Genomic DNA, 25,996 nt, shown 5'->3' on the forward strand with positions numbered 1-25,996 from the left:
ACCAGAAAACAGAGAATTACAGTAATCCAATCTAGATGTTTGCGTGAACTCATTTCAGAATCAGAAATTGAGAAAAATATCCTATTTCTAGCAATGTTTCTTAGCTGGAAGTATGCCGTCCTGGAATTGTTGACAGATGTACTAGGACCAGTTGAAAAACCGGCACACTTCAATCTATGTTCTGTCAATCCATGTTCTGTCAATTCCACCATCACGCTGGTTTTGTTTCTGTTTATTAATAAAATCCCTTTCCCAGAATGTCTTACTTACTTACTACGTGTTACTATCATTCCTACTGAACGTGCCACCAGCACCTCTGATATACAAAGTGAAGTGATTGTCACATGTGATACACACACAGTGAAATTTGTCCTCTGCATTTAACCCATCACCCTGAGTGAGCAGTGGGCAGCCATGACAAGCGCCCGGGGAGCAGTGTGTGGTGACGGTGCTTTGCTCAGTGGCACCTCAGTGGCACCTTGGCGGATTGGGAATCGAACCTGCAACCTTCTTATTACAGGACCGCTAGGCCACCACTGCCCCAATATAAGAATAGGATTATTAAATGTTAGCTTGTCAGTGAAATTATTACAGATCAGGGGTTTGATGTACTGTGCCAGACCGAAATGAATTTGTAGCATTGAACGAGTCTCGTCCTCCTGGATACAGCTATGTACACCAACCTCGCTTAACTGGAAGAGGAGGTGGCATTGCAGTAATTTATAATGATAACCTCGGTATTACTCATAAACCCGGACATGGATTTAACTCTTTTGAGATTCTACATACCAACATAACTCATGTAGTCATTCCATTGGTTATTATTTATAGACCCCCTGGACCTTATTCTGAGTTTCTTGGTGAATTTACAGATTTTGTCTCCAACTTAGTTGTATCTGTGGATAAAGCCCTAATTGTCGGTGACTTTAACATCCACTGTGATAAATTAGAAGACTCACTAAGAACAGCATTCCTGTCTTTACTAGACTCAGTTGGAGTTAACCAACATATGACAGGACCTACTCATGAAGGTGGTCACACGCTCGATCTCGTACTGACCTTCGGTTTAAATATAGAAGTTACTCTTCCACAATCTGAAATGATCTCGGATCATTTCCTCATCAGTGAGTAACACACTTGCCTATGAACCAGAGGACCCGGGTTCGAATCCCACTTACTACCATCGTGTCTCTGAGCAAGACACATAACCCTAAGTTGCTCCAGGGGGACTGTCCCTGTAACTACTGATTGTAAGTCGCTCTGGATAAGAGCGTCTGATAAATGCCGTAAATGTAAATGTAGATAATGTCTCTCCCCTCAAAAGGAAGATATTAAGAGTTAAATCTTAATTCCTTGGTTAGGACTCTCTTTGAAGAATCTTGCAATTCCACAGATCAGTTGTACAGGATCAGCCCCTTTAATAGGTATACCTTTAGAATCCAGGAAGTCTACCACTGCACACAGACATAGTGATCTGATTGGAAGGACTTTTTCTTCTTGGTCACATCTCATCATCTGCTGGTCTTTTGGCTGAGCCAAAGTTTAAGGGCCTGTAAACTCAATTTTTAAGCTGATGAACAGAGCGTCATATCCAGTTCCAACAACTTTAGTTCCATGGAGAGCTCGGTCTTGGAATGAGCATGGATACTGCTCAACATTATTCTTTCCAATGTTCCTTAACTTTGCTCTTCCAGGCCTTGCTTGGTCTTTCCTAAGTACATCATCAACAATGATGTGAATCAGTTCCCTTCTTTCTTTAGGTTTCCGTCTTTTCTTTTCACCTTGGGCAAGCATAAGGTTGGGTGGCATTCTGTGCCTCACAGGACCAAGAACACTCGATGGAACCAGGTGATTCAGGTGAGATTTGTAAATTCTGCTGTAGCAAAGGAGCAGAAGTGGTGCCAATAATGGCTTGTGACTGGAAAAATAAAATAAAACTTGTGTGATATAAAAATTTCTTGACATGTATGAGTGTGACAAAACAACTCTGTAAGTGGCTAAATGCTTTTCGCCACAATCCATTAATTAAAATTATACATCAACAAAAGCTTGGATTAGTCTTCTGCACTTGATGGGAGGTAGAATTCCCTCAACATCCTCTGGCTTGATAAAACTGAGGTCATCAACACAGTTTACACCTTTAGTTGGGTGATAAGTGACTACATCTCATCACTCCTGAGTGATGGCATTGCTTTTTCAATTTTCAGTTCATGGCATTGCTTTTTCACATGCTCCATTTTTGCATATGCTTAACTGGGTGGAGTAACTGGACACCTCTGTGGTAAAAGACAATTTTACAGTGATAATCGCAGAGTTGGTCAATTTCTTTGCAAACCATTTCTTTGCTTGAACTATTTTTATTAAATTCATAAATGCCAAGCTCAGATTTGGCAGACTTTTCCCAGAGAAGTAGAGTCACAGTTGTTTTACTTTTAACAACAATAGATGCAATTTGCCCCAACTGTATTTTAGCACATGACTATAAGACAAGCATTCCATTTACATATGTAGTTCCTTGGACTTCAACTTTATCTGTGACAAATGAGTTAAATGTGTTTAGTCCAAAGTTCTCAAATTGTCTATCTGATGCCACCACCACAGAGTTCAAGACAAAGGCTGGTTTTACTCAGATACTTGCACCTGTGGTCTGAACAAGATGCCTTGACACTGATAAGCCTGAAATAATTGATGCCTATCCACCTGAGACTTACTCACATTTTTTTATAAGTTTTTACTTGATACAGCGCTTGAAGTAGCTTTCGAAGCGCGTGGTCCATGTGTGGGCTGCAAAAGTCTGCATAGTGAATCAGTTGTGTGTGTGTCGGAGAATTGCATATGGAAATATTTCTATGTACTCCTCAATCAGCACTTTCATGTAAGCAATTTGAGACTTTGCAAGTACAGGTGCACAGACAAGTTCCAATAGCTTCCTCAAAAGTAGTACCATTTGCCATACAGGACTGTTAGGCTCTTCAATTCTGTCACGCAATAAAACTGGCAAGAACCTCAATAGCTACCTGTTTTGGACTTGATGGCCTCCAAGCTTTGTTCCCTGGCTGGGAGTGATGTTTGGGAATTTCACCAGAGAATGTCTTTTATTTAAAGACTTGTAAGTGAACCCCTTTTTTGCATACATGGACAAATGACAGCTTGTTAAAAACAGTGTTCTTTCTAATGCCCTGGTGCATGCTTACTCCAGAATGGCTCTCCAAAAACTGCACACTCTTATTGTAACTAGCAGGAACTCTAAGGGGGGCAACACTATGAGGGTTCGAGTGAAATCCTCAAGACAAGACAGTATCTACAGAAATACTCACCCAGGCAAAATAAATATTCTGTAACCCCACCAATCATGTGTGAGCCCAAGTTATCTCCCATTATGCAGGCAACTGTGACTCTGTTTTCCCCTAAAGGGATCCAGTGGGCCCCATAATCAAAAGGTTGCCATTTCAAATCCCGATTCACCAAGGTGCCACGGAGGTGCCACTGAGCAAAGCACCGTCCCCACAGGCAGTAAGGATGGGTGGACATGTCTCAGCCTCCATCATTCTCAGCACTCTAGCCCCCCAGGGCTGTGTTCTGAGCCCCCTGCTGTACTCCCTGTACACATACGACTGTGCAGCCACTACGAACTCCACCACCATCATCAAGTTTGCTGATGACACTGTCGTGGTGGGAATGATCTCCAACAACAACGAGACGGCCTACCTGGAGGAGGTTGGAAATCTGGTGAACTGGTGCCAGAGGAACAATCTCCACCTGAACGTCAGCAAGACAAATAAGTTAATAGTGGACTTCAGTACAAAGCAGGAGAGGACCTACCAGAACCCTGTCATCAACAGGAGCCCAGTGGAGAGAGTGGACAGCTTCCAATACCTCAGTGTCTACATCACGCAGGACCTGTCATGGTCCCCACACATCCACACCGTGGTGAAAAAGGCCCGGCAGGGTCTCTACCACCTCAGACGCCTCAGAGACTTTAGACCTCCCTGCTCAGGTGCTCAGGAACCTCTACTCCTTCACCATAGAGAGCATCCTGATGGGAAACATCTCAACCTGGTTTGGGAACAGCACCATGCAGGACAGAGGGTGGTTCCATCAGCTAAATGCGTTTTCTGTATCAAGCTCCCTGACCTTCAATCAATCTACAGCAAGTGGTGCTGGACCAGGGCCAGGAACAATGGACTCTTCTCTCTGCTGCAATCAGGGAAGCGCTTTCACCCCCTGAAGTCCAACACAGAGAGAACGAGGAGGAGCTTCTTCCCGCAGGCTATCCGAGTTCTCAACAACAACAGTACATAGAACTCCAATACACTCCAACACTTTCACTTTCAATCACTTCTGGACTCAATTCCCCCAGAATCTTGCACACATTTTTTACTTTCACTTTACTCATTTGCACACCTTCACCCTACCTGTAAAAACATAAAAGTGTAATATTTTTGCAATATTTGCATATTGGTTCATTGTATACTTGCAATATTTGCAATACTGTGGAATATAGAAAAATTTGAAGATTCTGAAAGTTGACTCATGGCAACTGGACTTCTTTCTTTGAGGTAGCGACGTTCCAATCTGAACACCTGAACACCCATGGACTTTCCATTCTGACGTGACAAACACGCACTCTACCTCTTAAGTTCAGAACATATCTTTATTACATTTCTGTTATAGCAGTATTGCACCATTACTACAGCAGCATTTGCACATTTATACTCTGTACCATCAGCACTAATTTCACTGGTTTTTAGTGCAGCCTATCTTCTTCGTCTACATGTTTTGTTTGACGTAATGTTCTTACGGATGTTCTTTGTATATAAAACGAATAGTTAACAAGTCTATAATTCAAATCTCCAGAAGCAGATCAGCCGGGAAGAAACCCAACTTCCGTCCAGTGCTGACCTTCAGGTATCCATTGACTTCCTCACCCTTTTTTACCACAATCTGTTGAGACAGTGTATTACTTTCATGTTATTAAGGATTCTAAAATGTCACAAACAGTTTACTATTGTGCAAAAGAGAAGCAATTTCATCAAGTCCAACTGAAATGCAGATATGTTCAGATAATTAAAAAACATCAAATATTAGGTTTTAACAGATAATCATGAACCACAGAATAGTCACTTATTTAAAACCATTAAATATTACACTTGTTAACATTACAGTGCATACGGAAAGTATTCACAGCGTAGCACTTTTCCCACATTTTGTCTTATTCCAAAATGGTTTAAATAGTGTTCTTCCTCAGAATTCAACATATTGATACTGATACATACTGTACATATTGACAATGTAAAAAAAAATGTACATATGCTTAGGGTTGTTGTCCTGCTGAGTTAAGGGATGTCTCTGTACATTGCTGCAGCCATCTTTCCCTCTATCCTGACTAGTCTACCATTTCCTGCAACAGAAAAACATCTCCACAGCATCATGCTGTCACCACCATGCTCCACTGTAAGGATGGTATTGGAGTGGTGATGAGCGGTGCCTGTTTTCCTCCAACTAGGCACCGCGAATGAGACCTGCCATTCATTGTTGAGAATTTTGTTTCTCATGGTCTATGAGCCCTTCAGGTGGCAAGTCCTTCAGGGGTGGTAGTAGCCTAGTGGGTAACACACGCCTATGAACCAGAAGACCCAGGTTCAAACCCCACTTACTACCATTGTGTCCCTGATCAAGATACTTAACCCTGAGTGTCTCCAGGGAGACTGTCCCTGTCACTACTGATTGTAAGTCGCTCTGGATAAGGGCGTCTGGTAAATGCTGTAAATGTAAATGAAATGTAAACTCCAGACATGTTGCCATATGCCTTTTATTAAGGAGTGGCTTCTATCTGGCCACTACTATACAGACCTGATTGGTGGATTGCTGCAGAGATTGTTGCCCTTCTAGAAGGTTCTCCTCTGTCCACAGAAGACCTCTGGAGCACTGACAAAGTGACCATTGGGTTCTTGATCACCTCCCTGACTAAGGCCATTCTTCCCTGATCAATCAGTTTAGGTGGCTGGCCAGCTCTAGGAAGAGTCCTGGTGGTTTTGAACTACTTCCACTTATGAATGATGGAGGCCACTGTGCTCATTGTAACCTTCAAAGCAGCAGAAATTGATCTGTAACATTTCCAAGATTTGTGTCTCGGAGGTCTACAGACAACTCCTTTGACTTCATGCTTGGTTTGTGCTCCGACATGAACTGTCAACTGTGGGACCTTCTATAGACAGGCCTTTCCAAATCATGTCCAATCAGGTGGACTTCAATTAAGCTGCAGAAACATCTCAAGGATGATCAAGGGAAACAGGATGCAGCTGAGCTACATTTTGAGCTTCATGGCAAAGGCTGCAAATACATATGTATGTTCTCAGTTTTTTTATTTTTAATACATTTGCCAAAAAACTTTTTTTTTCACATTATCACTATGGGGTGTTGTGTGTAGAATTCTGTAAGGGGAAAATTCTTTTAATCCTTTTTGGAATAAGACTGTAACATAACAAAATCTAGAAAGTGTTGCACTATGAATACTTTCCAGATGCACTGTATTGCACACATTGTGATGTTTTAATATTCTAAATATTATAATTTTATTTTCCTCCTGTAAAGATTACCTGGTCTTTCTTCAGTGTTATCTGTCCCATCTCTCTGTTTCCTACAAAAGAGCGTGTGACTTTGTAGACTCTCTCCCCTGCACGCACTCTGATGATGTATGTCATTGGTAGGTATCCTGTCTTTTCCCCAATCTTACCCTGTCAGTTATACCAAAACAATACCATATCAGGTTGTTTTTTTTATTAAAAATAATAAAAGAATAGGCCAAACATACGTTCCCATTTGCATTCAGAATGCATGCATCACTTACACATCCTATCAGGTACTGGTACAGGTCTTGTGTAAGTGAGACAAATCAGTTTTCTCATAGTTTTGGCTATGCAGAAGAAACATTATAAATATGTTTTTATGGAAAAAACTCACCCTCCACCATTCCTCATTAGAGTCATCTATGACTGTGATGCGATCTCCAGGGCTGGAAAACACACATATTGTAAACCTCCCAAAATTATTACTAAACCAAGCACTAAAATCAACCGTCCTTTTTTTGAGAAAGTCTTTACATTTATACATGTACATTATTTTACAGTGTACATTGGCATCTCACAATAATAAAGTGAAGATATTGTCATACACAGCAGCACAGCACATGGTGACACATCGAAATGACAGACACCCGGGGAGCAGTGTGTGGGGACGGTGCTTTGCTCAGTGGCGCCTTGGCAGATCGAGATTTGAACCGGCAACCTTCTGAATATGGGGCCACTTCCTTAACCGCTAGGCCACCGCTGCCCGAGCAGCTCAAGAACAGCAGCTCAAGGCCCCTAGTGAGCAAGCCAAAAGCAACAGTAGCAAGGAAACCTTGAGAGGAATAAAAGATCCTCCTCTAGTCAGCACTGGGGTACCGTGGTATATTGTTATACATGCACGAAATGACAGCATAGAGAAATTATTGCATCTTAATTACCGTAAATTTCTGACTATAGAGCACACCTATATATAGACCACATCGACTAATAAAAAAAAAAAATAAGTTGCACTTTTCTATAAGCCGCAGGGGTCCCTGATGAAATGGAGCAAGTTTTAACTGAGTTTCTTTTTTCTTTTTTTAACGTTTAATTAAATAAATGCCAGTAATTTCCAGAACTACATACATATTGCAAATGCTTTTAATAGTACAAACAGTAAATAGAAAAGTGCTTTTAACAGTACTAAACTTATCTTCTTATGCCTTAACATAAGCACACGCTTTCTCTGTGAAAAGTGAAGTGATTGTCATTGTGAAATGTGTCACAATGTGTCCTCTGCTTTTAACCCACCACCCTTGGTGAGCAGTGGGCAGCCATGACAGGGACATGGGGAGCAGTGCGTGGGGACGGTGCTCTGCTCAGTGGCACCTAGGCAGATCGGGATTTGAACCGGCAATTACGGGTCCACTTCCTTAACTGCTAGGCCACCACTGCCCTACAAAATACAGGAACATACCTGCCCGCAAAAGTCATTAATCACTATATCCATAGTCCTACTGTGCGCTAAAACCATCCAAGTCCTCTTCAGCCTCAGAATTGAACAGCCTTTTTAAAGCTTGATGGTGATGGGGGATTCACACTGTCATGATCCACTGGCAGACTTTGCATCTTTTCATTCATCATTCAAGCCTCCTACTGAACTTGGAGTGCCACTTTAAATGCACGGTTCACACTGATACTTTGTTGTGCCTTTTCTATTGGCATTTTTTTGCGTTCAGCTTAAAAGTCGTATCATGTGCATTTCTTTGTGTCCTCTCCATGATTAGGGTCTGTGCATGAAGCGCAAAATGTCTGATCTGGATAATTAAGTGTGAGTGAGTTTACTGAAACAGCTTAATTGGTCCTATGTGTTGGCGGGACGCTAGTTAACCTATAAAAATCAATAAAATTAGCCATTGTAAAAGCCACAGTTCTCAAAGCAATTATAGTTCGGAATTTATAATATGTATTATGATGTAGTATTGAGGAAGTACATTCTAGCAGATGAGTGCTACATATACCAGTACGAATCAGCAAGATTGACTTTGATTTTAGTATTTACATTGTGATGAACTAGAGGTTAGTGACACCACGCATGCTTTGAAAAGAGAGAAAACATGTACGGTTGTCTTACTGGAAGTCAAGGTCATCTTTTTCAATGGCTTTGAAACGATACAGGGCCATGTAGTAATGTGTCTGAGAAAAATTGCCAAGCTGCTTCTTATTCTGAAATAAACACAGAACCAGAATTATAGCCACCAATGTTGAAAGTAATTATTGCATATAGGCTGTTCATGCATTCGGATTTACAGTTTTGGGGAGTAATGGTGTTACGTAATTGAATCCATTACATTAGTGTAGGAAATTAGTTACTTATAGAAAAAAATGATTACTATTTTAGTTACATTTTAATATTGTGTACAAAACCTTGTGAAATTGATTGTTGTGTCATTGTGATAGGACAGCAAACACAGCACACGGTGACACACAATGAAATGTATTCCCTCTGTATTTAACCCATCACCCTTAGTGAGCAGTGGACAGCAATAAAAAGTGCCCGGGGAACAGTGTGTGGGGACGGTACCTTGATCAAGGGGACTTTCCAGTTACGAGTCTGCATCTTTACTCTCTAGGCCACCACTATCCTGCAGCGTATGTTAGGAGGTTGCAACTGGACTGTTCACTAAAGGGTTAAAACAGTGGTGCCAAATCATTCAATTGTGGAGCCATTTTCAATCGATCACAAAGTGCATCACAAAGTGCATCACAAAGTGCATCACAAAGTGCGTTTTTTAGCATGCAACCAATCATTTAGTGAAAACATTAAACACGCAAACATGTCAGAGGTATGTGCTGTGAATACTTTACGGATGCACTCTATATGCTGTTTGCCTGTATATTCCATACATTGCATTGCTCAAACTGAAGAAGAGCTTTACAGTATAATACTGTAGTATTCTGTGGGGCAGGGCGCTTTATTTCATTTCTTATATCAGCAGTCAGCATGCTCAATTGTCAGTTAAGACTATTGATATATTTATTTTTGCAATAGAAAGAACAAAAGCACAGTTTCTTAATAAGAAACATTTTGGGTTCTTAAGTTTTGGCTTTTTTTTTTGTTTTTATTGTAATGTTTGAGTTGCATCATAAATTCAGAATTTGGTACTTTTTTGCTCTTTTAACTGTGCTTAAAAATGTTTTATAGGGTGGTCCGTACTTAGTTTGTACATTTATACTGCATAAAAACAATTGTTGCTGAATAGGATTTATGACTAGTTCTTTTTTACATCAAGTAATTGGAAGTAACGAAGTAACTTTTACTCAAAGAAAATTCTAAATCAATTTAAGCAAAGTGAAAAAATACTTTTACTTAATACATTTTTTCTATACTTTTTCCACCACTGGTAAGGATAAGTGTGTAGTCAACATGGTCAGCTCTGTGAAGGCGTTTAAAAGCAGCTGCAACTGCTGTCTGGTAGGCTGCAACACTGTGACCTGTGGAACTTTCCTCACATGCAGGCAGAACTTCAGCAACAGGGAAAGACTTTGTGCAGGTTGACTGTTCACATTCAGGAGCAAGTAAAAAATTTTACAAGCCATTCACTGACTTTGCATATATCAAACCTATTGGCAGCTACCTGCTTTGTGTTTGGTGTCAATATTAATGTGGATTGCATTGTTTCCACAGTTGTAGCATTATTAGTGGGGCAGGAACTGGATTCAGTTAAAATTTTTAACCGCCAAGCTGGCACTAAGGTCCTCTTGAGCAAGAAACTGTTCCCACACACTGCTCCCCGGGCACCTTCCATGGCTGCCCACGGCTCACTAAGGGTGATGGTGTAAATGCAGAGGACACATTTCATTGTGTGCACCGTGTTTGCTGTTTATCACAATGACAAAAATAATGTCTTTCACTATTCAACTTGTATACTTCTGCTGTTGAAAATAAGATTATCACACTCCATTCACATTGCATTGAAATCCAGGGCAACTCTTGGCCTAAACGGAGAGTTTATGCCAGGTGAAAAATATAAATACAGTAAGAGTCAAATAAGCAGTTCACAATAATGGAGGTGTGGAACAAAAATGCAGTTTGTATACAAAATGTCATTCTTTCACTTTAGCTGGGGTTAGGGGTCACCACAGCAGATCATCCGGTCTGGTTGTTTTAGGGTAGACTCAACACTCTCCGCTTATGTCTTTACATTTTTGAACCCCTGCTGGCCCAAGAAATGACCAAGTTCAGTGGTCTGTTTATTTGAACAGTGAGAGACAGAACGATAATAAAAAAAATCCAGAAAAATGCATATCAAATGGCCATAGACCCTCCACAGACTTTCTACGCGATTAAGGTCTAGAAACTGACCAGGCCAATCCAAGACCTGGCAGAAAAACACCTTCAATGCACAATGGTTCCACCTCCATGTTTGATGGTTGGGACAGTGTTGTTGGAGTCATAGTCAGCATTCCTCGTCCTTGAGTTCGATTTTGAGCAGGGGGTCCTTGCGGGCTACAGGATTTCAGTCCTTTACGCCGTACTTTGTTAACAACTGTTGTTTTAGTGACTATGAACCCATAGTTCTGGGCTGGTTCCACACCGTTCTCATCATCATTGAAACTTTATGAGGTGAGGTCTTGCATGGAGCTCCAGACCAAGGGAGATTGGGAGAAATTTTAATCTACAGTCATTTTTAACAGGCATTGCAGCGGGCAGCCCCTTTCCTAGCTACATACACGTTTCGAGAGGGGAGTAAAATTGTTCAAACAAAATATGAAGATCTTAATTGCAACTGTTAGCAAAACTGTAGAAGTAAATCAATTGAAGTAAGTAAAAGAATTCCTGAGTCTTTGCTTCTCTCTCAGTTATGTAATTGCACAATGCGCATATATTTTTATTTTCACTTCTGGGACATAAGTTAGGCTCAAAAACATTAAAATGCATTTATTTATTTATTTATTCATTGTTTCTTTTTACCTATTGATTCATTTATTTATGTATTTATTTAGCCACACATGGCACCAATTGTCCCCTAGCATTGAAAAAATGCTACAAGTCTGTCATTTTCTTCATAGGTTCACTTCAACTGTGGCCCCATTCATCCTTTCCTTAATATGGATCAGTCGTCCTGACCCCTTTGCAGAAAAGCTGCCTCAAAGCATAATGTTTCCACCCCCATTCCTCACAGTGAGTATGGTGTTCTTGGGATGCAATTTAGCATTCTTCCCCCACCAAACATGAGTTCCATTTTGGTCTCATCTGACCACCTGACATTTTCCCAATCCTCATACTGATGACGTAGTGTGTTTTTATTGGTAACATTTGTTACTGTGGTCCCAGCTCTCTTCAGGTACTGACCAGTTCCCCCTGTGTAGTTCTGCGCTGCTTCCTCACCGTTCTCAAGATCATTTGTGGCCCATGTTGTAGATTGGTTCATCCCAGTCTTGTGCAGATGTACAATCTTGTCCCTGGTGTCCTTAGACAGCTCTCTGGTCTTGGCCATTGTGGAGGTTGGAGTTGTTTGAAGGTGTGGACTGGTGTCTTTTATACAGATAACTTTAAAGAGGTGCCAATTAACGTAACGAGTGAAGGATAGAAGAAGTAACAGGTCTATGAGGGCCAGAATTCATGCTTGTTTGTATGTGTTAAATACTAATTTTTTGCACCTTAAAAATGGGGACATTTGATACTCACCCTGTAGTATCAAAAATAGTATTGAGTACCATCCTTTTTACCTCTTCACCATTAAAATCACAGACATTTTTCACAGTGTACTCAGTTGGTATTCAGTTGCATGTTCTTAACAGGTTAAAGGTCCCCTATCACTTTGTGAGACTATTTAACATTAATACAAGTTCCCCTATCTTGTCTGTGGTCTTGCAGTGGCTAGAAATGACGATAGATCTAAAGCATGCTTTGGCCATTCTGCTTCGCTGTTCAGAGAGCAGCAGCTCAGCCGATCAGATCTTGAATTAGATCCTTATGTCATCATAAGCGGAAAGGTTACCTTCTGTTTCTCATGCTTTTTGCACCCAGAGAATTTCCCACCCCTCCCCTAAAACATTTCCACCAACCGTCATGATGGAAAACCCTCCAACGTTGGTGAACTACAACAATTCTGCAAAGATGAGTGGACCAATATTACAAACAGTTGTTGGTAATAATGGTGGCCCAATCAGTTATAAGTTTTAGGAGGCAATTATCATTTAGATTTTTTAATTGCCTTTTATTTTACCAGGTCATCAATGTATATTTTCTGTTGTGTACCTTGTCATCTGTTGTCCCTTTGTCACCTTTCTTGTCTCCCTCTTGTTTTGCTGTAAAAAATAAAAAGGAATTGATTTTTGTTCTAGTGTATTAATTAGTAATTAATATTACTACTGTTCCATTATTAGGTGCTTTTTAACAATGTACTTTTGTGGCTTATTTACAAATTTGATTGATTGTAAATAAGCCAATTTGTCTATAAGCCACGTTGAAATGAAATATTAATGTTACACCATGTTACAGGAAAGACTTTTATGCTGGTAATAACAACAACTACATAAATACCACAAATGCTTTTTTTCAGAACAGTGCTGTCAACATTATGGACCACTCTGTCCTGCCTGGAGACGCCCTTCCCGAGCCAGGATTATGTAGCAGCTGAGGGCTAAATAAGGCACACGGGACCGGTCACATCCCGGAGGCGGCCACATTTATTTATTAATTACACCAACCAAGCACGCATACATATGGTTACAAGACACTGAGAAAGACATGGAGGAGAAGGGGTTACAACCAGACTTCTCTGACTGTGCCTTCTTCATCCTCTCTGCATTCTTACCAGGAATTCTCCTCTCATTCCCTTGCTCTCGAAAGAGTTCCTATCAGTGTTGCCAGATACTAAATGTTATATCGTACAAACAGTTTTAATTTATAATATTTTGGGAGAAAGTATCTTAGACACCTCCTCCTTGAACCATCACCTTTTCGTGGAGGAGGAGTTTGAGAGCCCTAATAATCCTAAGATCATGTGATATGGTCTCATATGACAAATTGGTCTTATGTAAAGGGTGAGACAAAGAACGGTTCAGAAGACCTTTCATGGAAGCAAGAACAAAGAGCCAGTGTACCCGGCCAGGAGGGTTACCAGGGTCCCACCCTGGAGGGAGGCGGGAGCTTTGGTGGTCCAATCCCCAGACAAGGAAACTGGCTATTGGGACATGGAACGTCACCTCTCTGGCAGGAAGGAGCTGGAGTCAGGGAATGGGTCCTGAGTATTGTTTGTGCTTATGCACCAAAAAACAGCTCAGAGTACCCACCCTTTTTGGAGTCCCTGGGACAAGTGTTAGATACTGCACTGACTGGGGACTTCATTGTGCTGCTGGGGGACTTCAACGCTCACGTGGGCAATGACAGCATGACCTGGAGGGACATGATTTGGAGGAACGGCCCACCAGATCTGAACTTGAGTGGTGTTTTGTTATTGGACTTCTGTGCAAGCCGCAGTTTGGCCATAACAAACACCATGTTTGAACATAAGGATGCCCATCGGTATACTTGGTACCAGGGCAGCCTAGGTCGCAGGTCGATGATTGACTTTCTAGTCCTATCATCTGACCTGTGACCATACGTTTTGGATACTCAGGTGAACATAGGAGTGGAGCTGTCAACTGGGCTTCTGATCACATGGACCTTGTTCCGCTCTGCAACTGTTGAGGTGGCTGTTGCTAGCTGTGGTCACAAGGTGGCCGGTGCCAGTCGTGGTGGTAAGCCCGTACCCAGAGGTTAGGGCAACCGTCAGGCTGAAGAAGGAGACCTACAGGGCATGGCTGGTCTGGTGGCCTCCAGAAGTAGCAGACAGGTACCAGATGGCCAAGCAGGGGGGAGCAGCAGTGGCAGTCGCCGGGCATGGGAGGAGTTTGGTGAGGCCATGGAGAAAGACTACCAATCGGCTTCAAGAGGTTCTGGCAAACCATACGATGCCTCAGGAGAGGAAGGCAGCAACTCGCTCACACTGTTTACAGTGGAGATGGGGAGCTGCTGACGTCGACTGGGGATATAGTTGGGCAGTGGAAGGAATACTTTGAAGAGCTCCTCAATCCCAACAATGCACATTCCAAGGAGGAACCAGAGCTAAAGTACCTGGGTATGGATGGTCCGATCGAAGGGGCAGAAGTTGCTGAGGTAGTCAAACAGCTACACAGCAGCGGAGCCCCGGGGGTTGATGAGATCCGTCCTGGGTATCTCATGGCTATGGATGTGGTAGGGCTGTCGTGGTTGACATGTATCTGCAACATAGCGTGGACATCGGGGGAAGTTACGGTGGAGTGGCAGACTGGGCTGGTGGTCCCCATTTTTAAGAAGGGGGACCAGAGGGTGCGTTCCAACTATAGGGGGATCACACTCCTTAGCCTCCCTGGAAAGGTAATGGAGAGGAGGGTCCGGTCAATAGTTGAACCTAAGATTGAGGAGGAGCAATGTGGTTTTTGTCCTGGCCGTGGAACTCTGGAACAGCTCTTTGCCCTTGCTGGGGTGATGAAGGGGACATGGGAGTTTGCCCAACCAATCCACATATTTTTGTGGATTTGGAGATGGCGTATGACAGTGATAAATGGCTTGTTTAGGTGCAATCTTAACAGCATCAATATCCTTGCCTTTGAAACACTTTTTATTCGACGTAATGATAACTGCATGTGTTTTCTTGCAGGTAACCATGGTTAACAGAGGAAGAAGAATGATTTCAAGCATCACCCTCCTTTTAAAGCATCCAGTCTGCTATTCTAACTCAATCAGCGTAATCTCCATCCTTATGCTCCTTAACACTTGTGTTAATGAAAGGATCACTGAAATGACCTCAGCAGGTTCTTTTTGTGGCAATGCCAACAAAAACAAAAAAATGCACCTTCATCTGTATCTTCCTGCACTCTTTCACATCTTCCAACCTCTGACTCATTCTATACCTTACCACTGGAAACGGCCACTTCTATGGATTATCTTTGTCCACTGTCTTCCAGATCAAAAAGAACTTCTCCTTCCCTGCTCCATGACAATCTGATCCATTGCATCAATCATAGAGAACTAAGAGCAGTGGGGAGGAAATATAAGAAATCATAGCTTGGCTCAGACCTTTTGTATTAGCAGAATCTTCAATACAAATTCTCCACTAACCTTTTGCAAAAATTGATCCCTAACGGTTCAACTATTGACCGGACCCTCCTCTCCAGTACCTTTCCAGGGAGGCTAAGGAGTGTGATCCCCCTATAGTTGGAACGCACCCTCTGGTCCACCTTCTTAAAAATGGGGACCACCACCCCAGTCTGCCATTCCACCGGAACTTCCCCCGATGTCCACGGTATGTTGCAGATACATGTCAACCACGACAGCCCTACAACTTCCCATGCTCAATGTTCCCTAACCGCAGAAGATTTTGACATCTATTTTACAGGGAAGATTGACCAAACTTGAAAGACATTCTCCAATACTACAACCCCTACACTATCCTCTGAAGACTCTGCAACTGCTCTAGAACAATTTTCAAATCTTACATCAGATGAAATCCTCCTGATCATATCTACAGGCAACACAACTACCTGTCCACTCCCCTCCACAATGCTTCAAACAATCTCCCCTGACCTTATCCCCATGTGCCAATTGTCTTTAAAACAGCCAGGGCTCTTCCAACCCTAAAGAAACCCACAGCTGATCCTGCAGACATCAACAACTACCGGCCTGTGTGTCTTCTCTCATTTCTGTGTAAAGTCCTTGAGCGCTGTGTCTACAATTAGCTATTACTTCATCTGTTACATAACAACCTCCTGTATCCCAACCAGTCTGGTTTCAGAGCAGATCATTCTACTGAGACAACCCTGCTGGCTGTTTCTGAGAAGCTACATGCCACCAGCAATACTCCCATCTGTTCTTGTTCTTTGCAGCATATGATACAGTTTGACACAAGACTTTTTTTGTCTATCCTACCTGGAATTCAGGGCTCAGCATGGCAGTGGTTTGCTTCTTACCAATGACTTGGAAAGGATCCATGTCTGCTTCACACAGACTCTCCACTGGCATCCCTCAGGGCTCAATACTCGGTCATCTCCTTTTCGCTCTCCATACAAGATCACTTGGTGAGGTCCTTTCCTCACATGGGTTATCCTACGACTACTATGCAACACACAACTCATCCTCTCTTTTCCGCCCTCAGATGTACATGCTTCCTCCAAGATCTCTGCATTTCTAACTGACATTTAATCTTGGATGGCAGCCCATCAGTGGTGGCCTAGCGGTTAAGGAAATCTGTAATCAGAAGGTTGCTGGTTCGAATCCCGAGCCGGCAAGGTGCCGCTGAGGTGCCACTGAGCAAAGCACCGTCCCCACACACTGCTCCCCGAGCGCTTGTCATGGCTGCCCACTGCTCACTCAGGGTGATGGGTTAAATGCAGAGGACAAATTTCACTGTGTGCACTGTGTGCTGTGCTGCTGTGTATCACATGTGACAATCACTTCACTTTAAATCATCTAAACCTCAATCCAATGCTGGCCTACAAAGCCAAACATGGGGTAGCACCATCCTTCCTTATTATACTTCAGAACAGCCCTAAACAGCAGCTTAAGACCTTCCTTTTTAGAGAATACTTTGACTAACTTGTAATGTTCTTTTAGGTTCCTTATGCAAAAAAAAAATACAACTGAGTGAATAAAATAATTTGTTGGGTTCTTGTGAACCAGAATTGATTACATTGAGCCTAATGACTCAAATGTTAATGCAAACTGGGGTCTTTCTCCCATTCATTGCTGTAAGTCTAATGTTAAGTATGCTTATTCTTTGCGGCTTCCTTAACTGCAAATCCGCTCTTAAACCACTAATCGCTGCATTACGGGACCTGTAGTAGTGTATTATCAACAACAACATTTATTATGTTATAGCCCAAAGTCACATGCAGTATGTCTCAATGGGCTTTAACAGGCCTTACAGTTAACACCCCCCACACTTTGACCCTTTCTGCACACAAGGAAAAACTCCATTAAATAGGATGTCATGCAATAGGTGTCAGTGCAGAGTTTGTAATGATTTGTTCAAGAAAAATAGTTGGAAAGTCTAAAGTGCAGTATGGACTGGACAGTTTTAGTCCATTTCAAAAGCCCTGATGCTTTAGCCTTTATGGTGTTGGTGGCTGTGGTTACTATCTGGTACATTTGATGCTGGTGTGCTTTGTCAGCAGCTCATTGCCAGGAACCAGCAACTCATAGAGAAATAGATTAAACTTGGCTGGTTGGGACTGAGTGGTTAAGGTAGATGACTGTGTACATGTTGGGTGCAACAATGGCCCTGGTGGACTATCTGGGACAGCCTAGGTGAGGTGAGCATCATAGTATATGTGAGTTTTTACTCTTATGGAATGCTTGACTTAAAAAAGATGTATCTTTAGCCTGGACTTAAATATTGACACTTTATCTGAGTTCTGAACATTAGCAGATAGACTGTTCCAAAGCAGTTCTGTAGCAAAAGGCTCGTCCACCTGCTGAGAGTATAATTCTCGTGTAGAGCAGTACTCTGTTAACAAGTCACTGAGGTAATCAAAGACCAGTCTATGTTGAGCATTGTATTTTAATAAAATAATTTTATATTAAATGAGAAATTTTACTGGTAGTCACTTTTAGTGACGGTTTGGGATTCAAACCAGCAACCTTCTGATTTCAGGTCCGTTTCATTTACCTTTACAGCATTTATCAGACGCCCTTATCCAGAGCGAATTACAATCAGTAGTTACAATGGGGTTTGAACCTGGGTCTTCTGGTTCATAGGCGGGTGTGATACCCACTAGGCTATTACCTCCCTACCTGCAGGTTTCCTTACCTGCTATGCCACCACTGCCCTCACTCATTCCCAGTCTAATCTGCCTCTTTCTTAGCCACTCGAAATCCTGGTTCCTGGCATTAAGCTGCTGATGAGATGTACCAGCATGAAATGTACCATAGGGTCACCACAGCCACCAACACCATAACAGCTGAAGCTAGAAGGATCTTCAAATGGACCAATGTCATCATAATGACCAAAAACTGTAGACCATGGCACTGGACTTAAACCTACTCTGCACTGTCCAGTGCCTTCAAACATGGACAGATACTTTTCAATGGACAATTTTGGACTTCACCATTACACCTTTCGGGCATGTCAAAGCCCATTGAGCCCAAACCTCATGCCAAAGCCCATTGAGACATACTGTATTTGATTCTGGGCTAAAGAAGAAATAAATGCTGTTGTTGTTGATTCCTCAATACACCAGAACAGTTCAAAAATGTCTAATGGAAAAACGTTGAGTGTGTGGAGTCTGAAGGCTTTTGGCATGTTAGCACCGGTGTCTCCAGTTTCCTCCTGCCATAACAATCCACGAACAATTGTCAAATTCAAATTTGTCTGTAGGTGATGGTGTGTGACTGAAGCAAATATGCTTCTGTAGGTTTTAAAGAGTTATGTATTATGGGCCTTGTGTTGATTTTTCTCTGTGTGAGGTTGTTCACATATTTACCTCACAGGTTTTTTTAAGTCTGCGTACCAGGCACTTTACGGATACGCTCATGAGTGAAAATAACTGTGCATAGTGATGCACCTAGCAGAAGGCTAAGATTAGTTGTCTTTTATAAACATCTGTTTTCAAAATAGGTGAAACATCATCTCTCCATGACAGAAAATATTAAATACCAAAAATACCTTGCAGTTGCAATTACTTCACTTGAGATCATTTGAAAGTTGTACTTACAACTTGGAAATAACAGACGTTTAGAAACTGATTGTGACCGATTCATAGTGACAAGTAAATGGCATGTCTCTCAGTGATAATAGACAAATGAAAATGATACTCACCTCCCCCTCCCTCCTCTTCTTCCTTAGGTTGCTGTGCTTCTTCTTCTTCCATCATCATCATCATCATCTTGTAAAAAAAAAGTATATATTGCTGATGAATTAATGTATTAAGAATAATAATTTAACAATGAGTAAGGTGATTTTTCTATAATTGAAGTTGTTGGTCAAACTGATCTACTGTGAAAAACAGCATACATTTTTCTTATCCTCTGAATTTTTTTTCCGCTCTTTGTTGGCCATAATGACACCCACTCGTAAGGTGTCAAAAACAGGGTCAGTTCGATTTGTTGGACCTGGAAGAATTTACATAGAGTAAATATTGCAAATAAGTCCATTTATTGTTATCTTAGCTATATACAGTCTAGTATACTGAAAGAAAAGAGGATCCTGTTAAAGTAAGACGAGAAACAAGTAGGATACAAAGTAGGCATATTTACATGGAGTAGGAATATCTAAAAATGATAAATATCTATCTAAATATCTATATACTTATTATATGGACTCAAAATTTTGGCCAAATATAGCTGATCATAGGCACCTCTGTTCAAGGGGAGGAAATGTCTTATAAACTTACCAGGGTTATTAATCTCCTGATCATAAAGTGGCGAGCTGTAGGCCCGTCTGAAACCAGGAGGCTTGAGAGAAAAAACGTCATATACATTTATGGCATGAGTAGTTACAGGGACAGTCCCCCCCGGAGACCGCAGTAAGTGGGGTTTGACGCCGCCACTTTGTGGTTCAGAGGCGAGTGTGTTACCCACTAGGCTACTATGTCATAATGTCATAATTGTATAGTTGGCAAAAAAGGTTACTTACTTAGATACTTACTATTTTTCCAAAGCATCTCTGAAACTCCACATACGACTGGCACTGGTGGTGAATGTTGGTCTTACAGTTTTTGCAACGTATGCAAAACTTGTTGTTCACTGCATTTAATAGAGAGGAAAGAGTGATTGGTTTATGTTAAAGGATTTGTTAAAACATAATATTCCATAACTCACATCTGCTCACATTTTCTTTAGCTAATTAATTCTATATGTTTTAGTAAATAGTGTCTTACGTTTAAAATTAAGAAATACCAAACAAAACAGGGTAAAATGCAACTAACACTTATGCGCATTTTATTAGTAAAAAGTACTTTATTAACAGTTAAGAAATACAAATTAGGTAAGCACTAACTAATGAAAGTAACTACTACCTTATGAAAGTAACTACTAGTAGATTTTATTTTATTATTATTACACATTTGTTAGTAGTAATATTTTCTAATAATAGCCCCCATCCATTCTCCAATGCTAACAATGCTGTAATTAATGGGACTGTCCCCACAGATATCACCAAGAGGGACACATAATGCATAAACCATGCCTGCATAACCCAAATAGGATAACGGTGGTAATTATGTCCATGTTTGTGTGAGAGAATGGCAAGCCCAATCATTTTTGCACTATTTGTGACTGGGACAAGTCACTAATAGATTGAAAGGACACGGTTTGATCTCCCACTGAAAGATTATCTCACAGTTAAGATAGGGGCATCGTAAAACGGTCTGGTCCAGACTACTTTCGGGGGACCTGATGAATGTAGTGCTATCTAACCATAACAGAGGTTCCCCCTCTTGGATTGTGCAACATGCACTCTGAGGCAAATCAAGAGGAGCTGTGCAGCTGGGGAGAGGGCAGGAAGAGAACCGAACTGGAAACAGTGTGGAGCCATTTTTGTACTCGGCCTGGTTCCTCTGACCCCCCTGCAAAGCTGATAAAGGAGAAACTCACTTGGTTTGTGTGATAATTTAATTATAATTTTACCCCAACATTCAGACGACACGACCGCGGTAGGTCTCATCAACAAGAATGAGAAGAACCTCTCCTGGACTCTCAACAACAGCTCAACAGCCAAGAAAGCCCAGCAGCATCTCTAGGCTGAGGAAAGATCATCCTCACCACCTTCTATTGAGGGACCATTGAGAGCATTCTGACCAGTTGCAACACCATCTGGTTTGGGAACTGCACCATATCGGACTGCAAGACCCTACAGCGGATAGAGAGGACAGCTGAGAAGATCATCAGGGTCTCTCTTCCCTCCATAACGGACCTTTACAACACACACGATGCATCAGGAAAGCCACCAGCATTGTGAAGGACTCTGCACACCCCTCACATGCACTCTTCAATCTCCTAATATCCGGAAAAAGGTAGCGAAGCGTTCGGGCCCTCACTGCCAGACTCTGCAACAGCTTCATCCCACAAGCCACCAGACTCTCGGGGACTTTCCATTCTGGATCGACATACTGACACTCTGAGTAATATGATCTATTAATGCACTGCTCCAATTTGCACAGCGTGATTTGCACTGTTTTTTCTTCGCACATTTATTAATCATTTCACTAGTTTAGTGCTGTCTGTCTCATCGTTAACGTCTGTGTCCCACGTTTGCACTTTAGGTAGCCCTGTTTGTCTGTGTCGCACACGTGGATGTAAACTTATCTTGGGTGACTCTGAGTCAGGCTGATTTCTGTTGTGTGTGTAGATGTGTGTTATTGTATGAATAAGTTAAGCAAATTGTTGGCTGTAAAATTCAAGGTCTGGTCTGTATGTGTGTGTGTGTGTGTGTGTGTGTGTGTGTGTATATATATATATATATATATATATATATTAGTGGTGGGCCGTTATCGCCGTTAATGTGCTGCGTTAACGTGAGACTCTTATCGGGCGATAAAAAAATATCGCCGTTAATCTATTCACAAAGTTGGTTTGGGAGCTGGGTCTATACTACGCAAGCTATTGTGCCGGAGTTAAATGGTTACACTAGATTTATAAGTATATTTCTTCTTTCTTGTGTCTTTTATTTTCTTATTTCCTAAAGACCTTCTATTTCCTTCTATTTTGTTTTTGAGATCCGGTTCAGGTCTCTTGGACACATGGCGTGAGTAGAGAGGTGCAGAAAGACGCGAAGTTCTGACGCGATCTTGCTTTTTTTGTACAGAATACACTTTGCACAGAAAATTTCTTGGGTGTCAGCTCATCATTTGTGGTTCAAGAAACGAAATCAAAAAGTTACACAACGCAGAAGAAGAACCTCTACACTATGATGACTTTCACCTTGATATTTTAGCGCGGATGTATACCTAGCCGAATTGCACTGTAGGGGGCGAGAACGAGTCTTCGAACTGTGAAATTACCTCATCAAACGTGACGTGGTAACATGGATGCAGCTATTTAACTGAATAAACAGTTGGTAAACACAAGTACATCTTATTGAACATAATTTATTTTCATCACCAATTATCATAGTAGAACAGCTTTCACAAGCAGTTTGTGATGCATTTTGGAAACAGGAGATGAGCCCCTGGTCTAATGCGCCACCTGGCTTGAGATATATATATCTATATATATATGTGTGTGTGTGTGTGTGTGTGTGTGTGTGTGTGTGTGTATATATATATATATATATATACATACATACATACATACACATACATACATACATACATACATACACACACACAGACATATATTCTTTTTTTAGTGTGTGCTTGTGCGTGTGTAAGTGTTGGACTCGTCTGAAAGGGGTTTTCAACTGCTTCTTAAAGGTGGTGTAGTCTTGGCTAGTGGAATGGAGCAGGGCAAGTTGTTCCACCAGCCAGGGCTCTTTCATCTTTACACTGTGTCTCCCTGTTGCTTTGGAAAGTAAATAAAAATTTTAAATTAAATTTTAAATTTTATCCTTTGTTTTTTATTGTACTATTGAAATCTGAAAATTATTGTGATCTTTTAACATTTACAACAATTCTTGTAACATCTTGGGCATATATGCATCTGTGAGTAGCGTTTAAAAATCTTGGGGTAACTGCGTCCAGGTTTCTAGAAATGTCTGGGTGATTAAACATTTGTTATGTCATTGGTTACAACACTCATAGTTGTATAGTAGAAAGCATTTTTTCCTTTTTGAGTTTGTACCCATGAGCCTCAATTCATTCATGTAGATGTGTATTAAACTTACGAACAATCATCCGGGCACACACATCACAAAACTTGGGCTTCTTGCAGTAATGATCCTTAAATTTGTGCGGTCTGTCATTCACCATGACAACAGGCTCGGGAGGAGGGGGGGTTGGTGGCTTCTCTTCCTCCACTTCTTCTTCATAAACAAAAAACACCTGAAGAATAATTTTACATTTACAGCATTTATCAGACTCCCTTATCCAGAGTGACTTACAATCAGTAGTTACAGGGACAGTCCCCCCTGGAGACACTCAGGGTTAAGTGTCTTGCTCAGGGACACAATGGTAGTAAGTGGGGTTTGAACCTGGGTCTTCTGGTTATTAGGCGAGTGTTTTACCAACTAGGTCACTACCACCCTCACTAATAATATTAATAAAAAATAATACTAATAGTAATAATTAATTATAAAAATAATACCTCACTGCAGGATACATCTAGAAACATCTTTTCCACTACAAAACTATGACATAGAGACCATGTGGTAATCATATCTGTGGACAGGCCCACAGTCAGCTGAGAATAGATTAAATTAGTGACCCTGACATCTATCCTATGGAATCTTGCTAGCGTTGGAGGTGAGGCCGGGCTTACTGCAGCACAAATCCCCTGAATAGACACTCCTCTAAATACAGGCAGGATACTATATATCATGTGGGACTGACATCACTTTATACAGTAGTATTGTATAAATATATTTTATACATCACCATCTCACCTATGTTCATTTCAGAAAGGTCTAGGTCAATTTACAAGATCAAAACAAGTGGGGAGGGAATTTTTACAAATTCGAATGAAAAGCTAAGGATACAGACATTACCAAGAGGTAGCATGAAAATAATTTTGAAAAGTTTTCATTTTAATTTTAACGTGGAGAAAGGTCAGAGGATTGTGGAAGACCTACAACCTAGTCGGACAAAAATCTGAGCATTTGGGCAGGACTGTAGGAATGGTCAACGCCAGTCAAGTTAAGTTATGTATTGTTAGAATTTTGTACCCAATCTGGAATCAGGGAGCCAATGAAACTAACACAAAGCAAGCAAATTCAAATTCCTGTAAAACTATTTTCTGATATGTGTTTTTAAATAAAGATGAAGGTGCCTATCATAGACACAAGACAAAATCCAGAGGTTCCATGGATTACATTTACAGAATTTGGCTGATGCCCTTATCCACAGGAACTTACAATCAGTGATTACACATGTCTTGCTCAGGGTCGCAATGTTAGTAAGGGTTTGAAAGTGTGACTTTGTGGTCTTCTAGTTAAAAGGCGAGTGTGTGTTAACCACTAGGCTGTCCCATTAAAAGCTCCCACCACATAGTATTGGTTCAGCGGTTAGAGAAAGTTTTTGATTTTGCGCTTATTGTCATCAGAGCACTGAAGTTTTTTCTATCTCTCAAAATCAACAAAGTCTTCCTGCTTATATCTTGAGCCCCTTATCACAACCCATGCCTTGGCTGACTTTAGCCAGTAGAAGTACGGCTACTTGTACAGGTAACATAGGCCCCATGAGACCCCAACTCATTTCAATTTTTTATTCAGTTCAAGCATGCGACTGTATTGATGACCAATACAGCTGCCTATAATCCTTGCAGGCATTTAAAGACCAAAGGTACATATACCTGTGGTGGCCTAGCATGCTGCTAGATGAGGTTTGAATCTCCACTGGTAACCAAGGGAGATGGTTAGATGCAGAGGTCGCATTTCATTGTGTGCACCATGTGCTGTGCTTGCTGTGCTTCACAATGACAATCACTTTCACATACATTGTTCACACTTACTGTATTGTCATCCTCTTTTACTACATTTTCTGGTGCTGGGGGGTTGTCATGAAAGTCTAAAGAGTCTTTGTCCTCCAACCTGAGAAAGAAAACGTATTTCTGTAAATCACAGACAGTAATAATGAAAGATCAGTAGCAGAAGCACAGAGAAAGAAAACTCACTGGTCATACTGGGCCATGCTGGAGTCTTTTCTTGAACTTTTCAATGCCAGTCACAATTTATCCTGTGGTTTTATTAACATCATTTATTAACAGCATAATATCACAGTGAATCAACAGACAATTACGTCACGGTGACCTAAAACAGAAACAAAAGGTACAGACACACACAAAGACGCACACATTCATAAATATTTTAACACAAATCAAATATTTTTTCAAGAAAGAATGGTCAGTACAAATATTATTAATCCATGAAGAAAATATTTGTTATCAAGTACAAGTACAAGTACATCAGTTCCAAATATGACACAGAATATAGAATGGTGACGAAATTTTACCTGGGCTTATATTCCATCTTAATTTTGAAACTTTGCACAGCGCCTGGACAGAAGTTCTGTTATGATGGTGTTTGACACCATGCATCTCTGTATTTGTGCTGGTGTCAGTGTGATTGCTTGAGACAGCTGGGAACCTCAAGATGGAATAACATGTAATTAGAGACGCAGATTCATTCCTTCTTAGCACACATGCTGAAGTACTCAGAAGCCATTTGTGGGCGAGACAGATAGGACATAAAATAGTATGTGTGAGTATTCGTTATTACGTGTGCATTAACTAATATGTAACCAATGTTAAAGACTGGGACATTGCTTTGTCA

At 41.2% G+C, this 25,996-nt stretch overlaps 1 protein-coding gene across 2 annotated transcripts; it reads right to left on the minus strand.

Moving 5' to 3' along the window:
* Positions 1-4,635: 4,635 nt before the first annotated feature.
* Positions 4,636-25,823, minus strand: LOC114773599 (SH3 and cysteine-rich domain-containing protein 3). Of its 2 annotated transcripts, none has more exons than XM_028965885.1 (13): positions 25,677-25,823; positions 25,339-25,474; positions 25,177-25,255; positions 23,396-23,552; positions 20,222-20,319; positions 19,968-20,028; positions 19,589-19,686; positions 19,394-19,460; positions 12,814-12,863; positions 8,683-8,774; positions 6,964-7,015; positions 6,600-6,737; positions 4,636-4,944 (listed from the first exon to the last, which is right to left on the minus strand). In XM_028965885.1, exons 2-13 carry the CDS (start codon positions 25,353-25,355, stop codon positions 4,846-4,848), a joined length of 1,008 nt encoding a protein of 335 aa, XP_028821718.1. In that variant the 5' UTR covers positions 25,356-25,474; positions 25,677-25,823; the 3' UTR covers positions 4,636-4,845. The 2 variants fall into 2 exon arrangements, with proteins under 2 accessions (XP_028821718.1, XP_028821717.1); XM_028965884.1 differs by having other exon boundaries at positions 25,339-25,400; positions 25,677-25,819.
* Positions 25,824-25,996: the final 173 nt, after the last annotated feature.

Source organism: Denticeps clupeoides, unplaced genomic scaffold (genome assembly GCF_900700375.1).
Source record: "Denticeps clupeoides unplaced genomic scaffold, fDenClu1.1, whole genome shotgun sequence".
Lineage (NCBI taxonomy): Eukaryota > Metazoa > Chordata > Actinopteri > Clupeiformes > Denticipitidae > Denticeps > Denticeps clupeoides.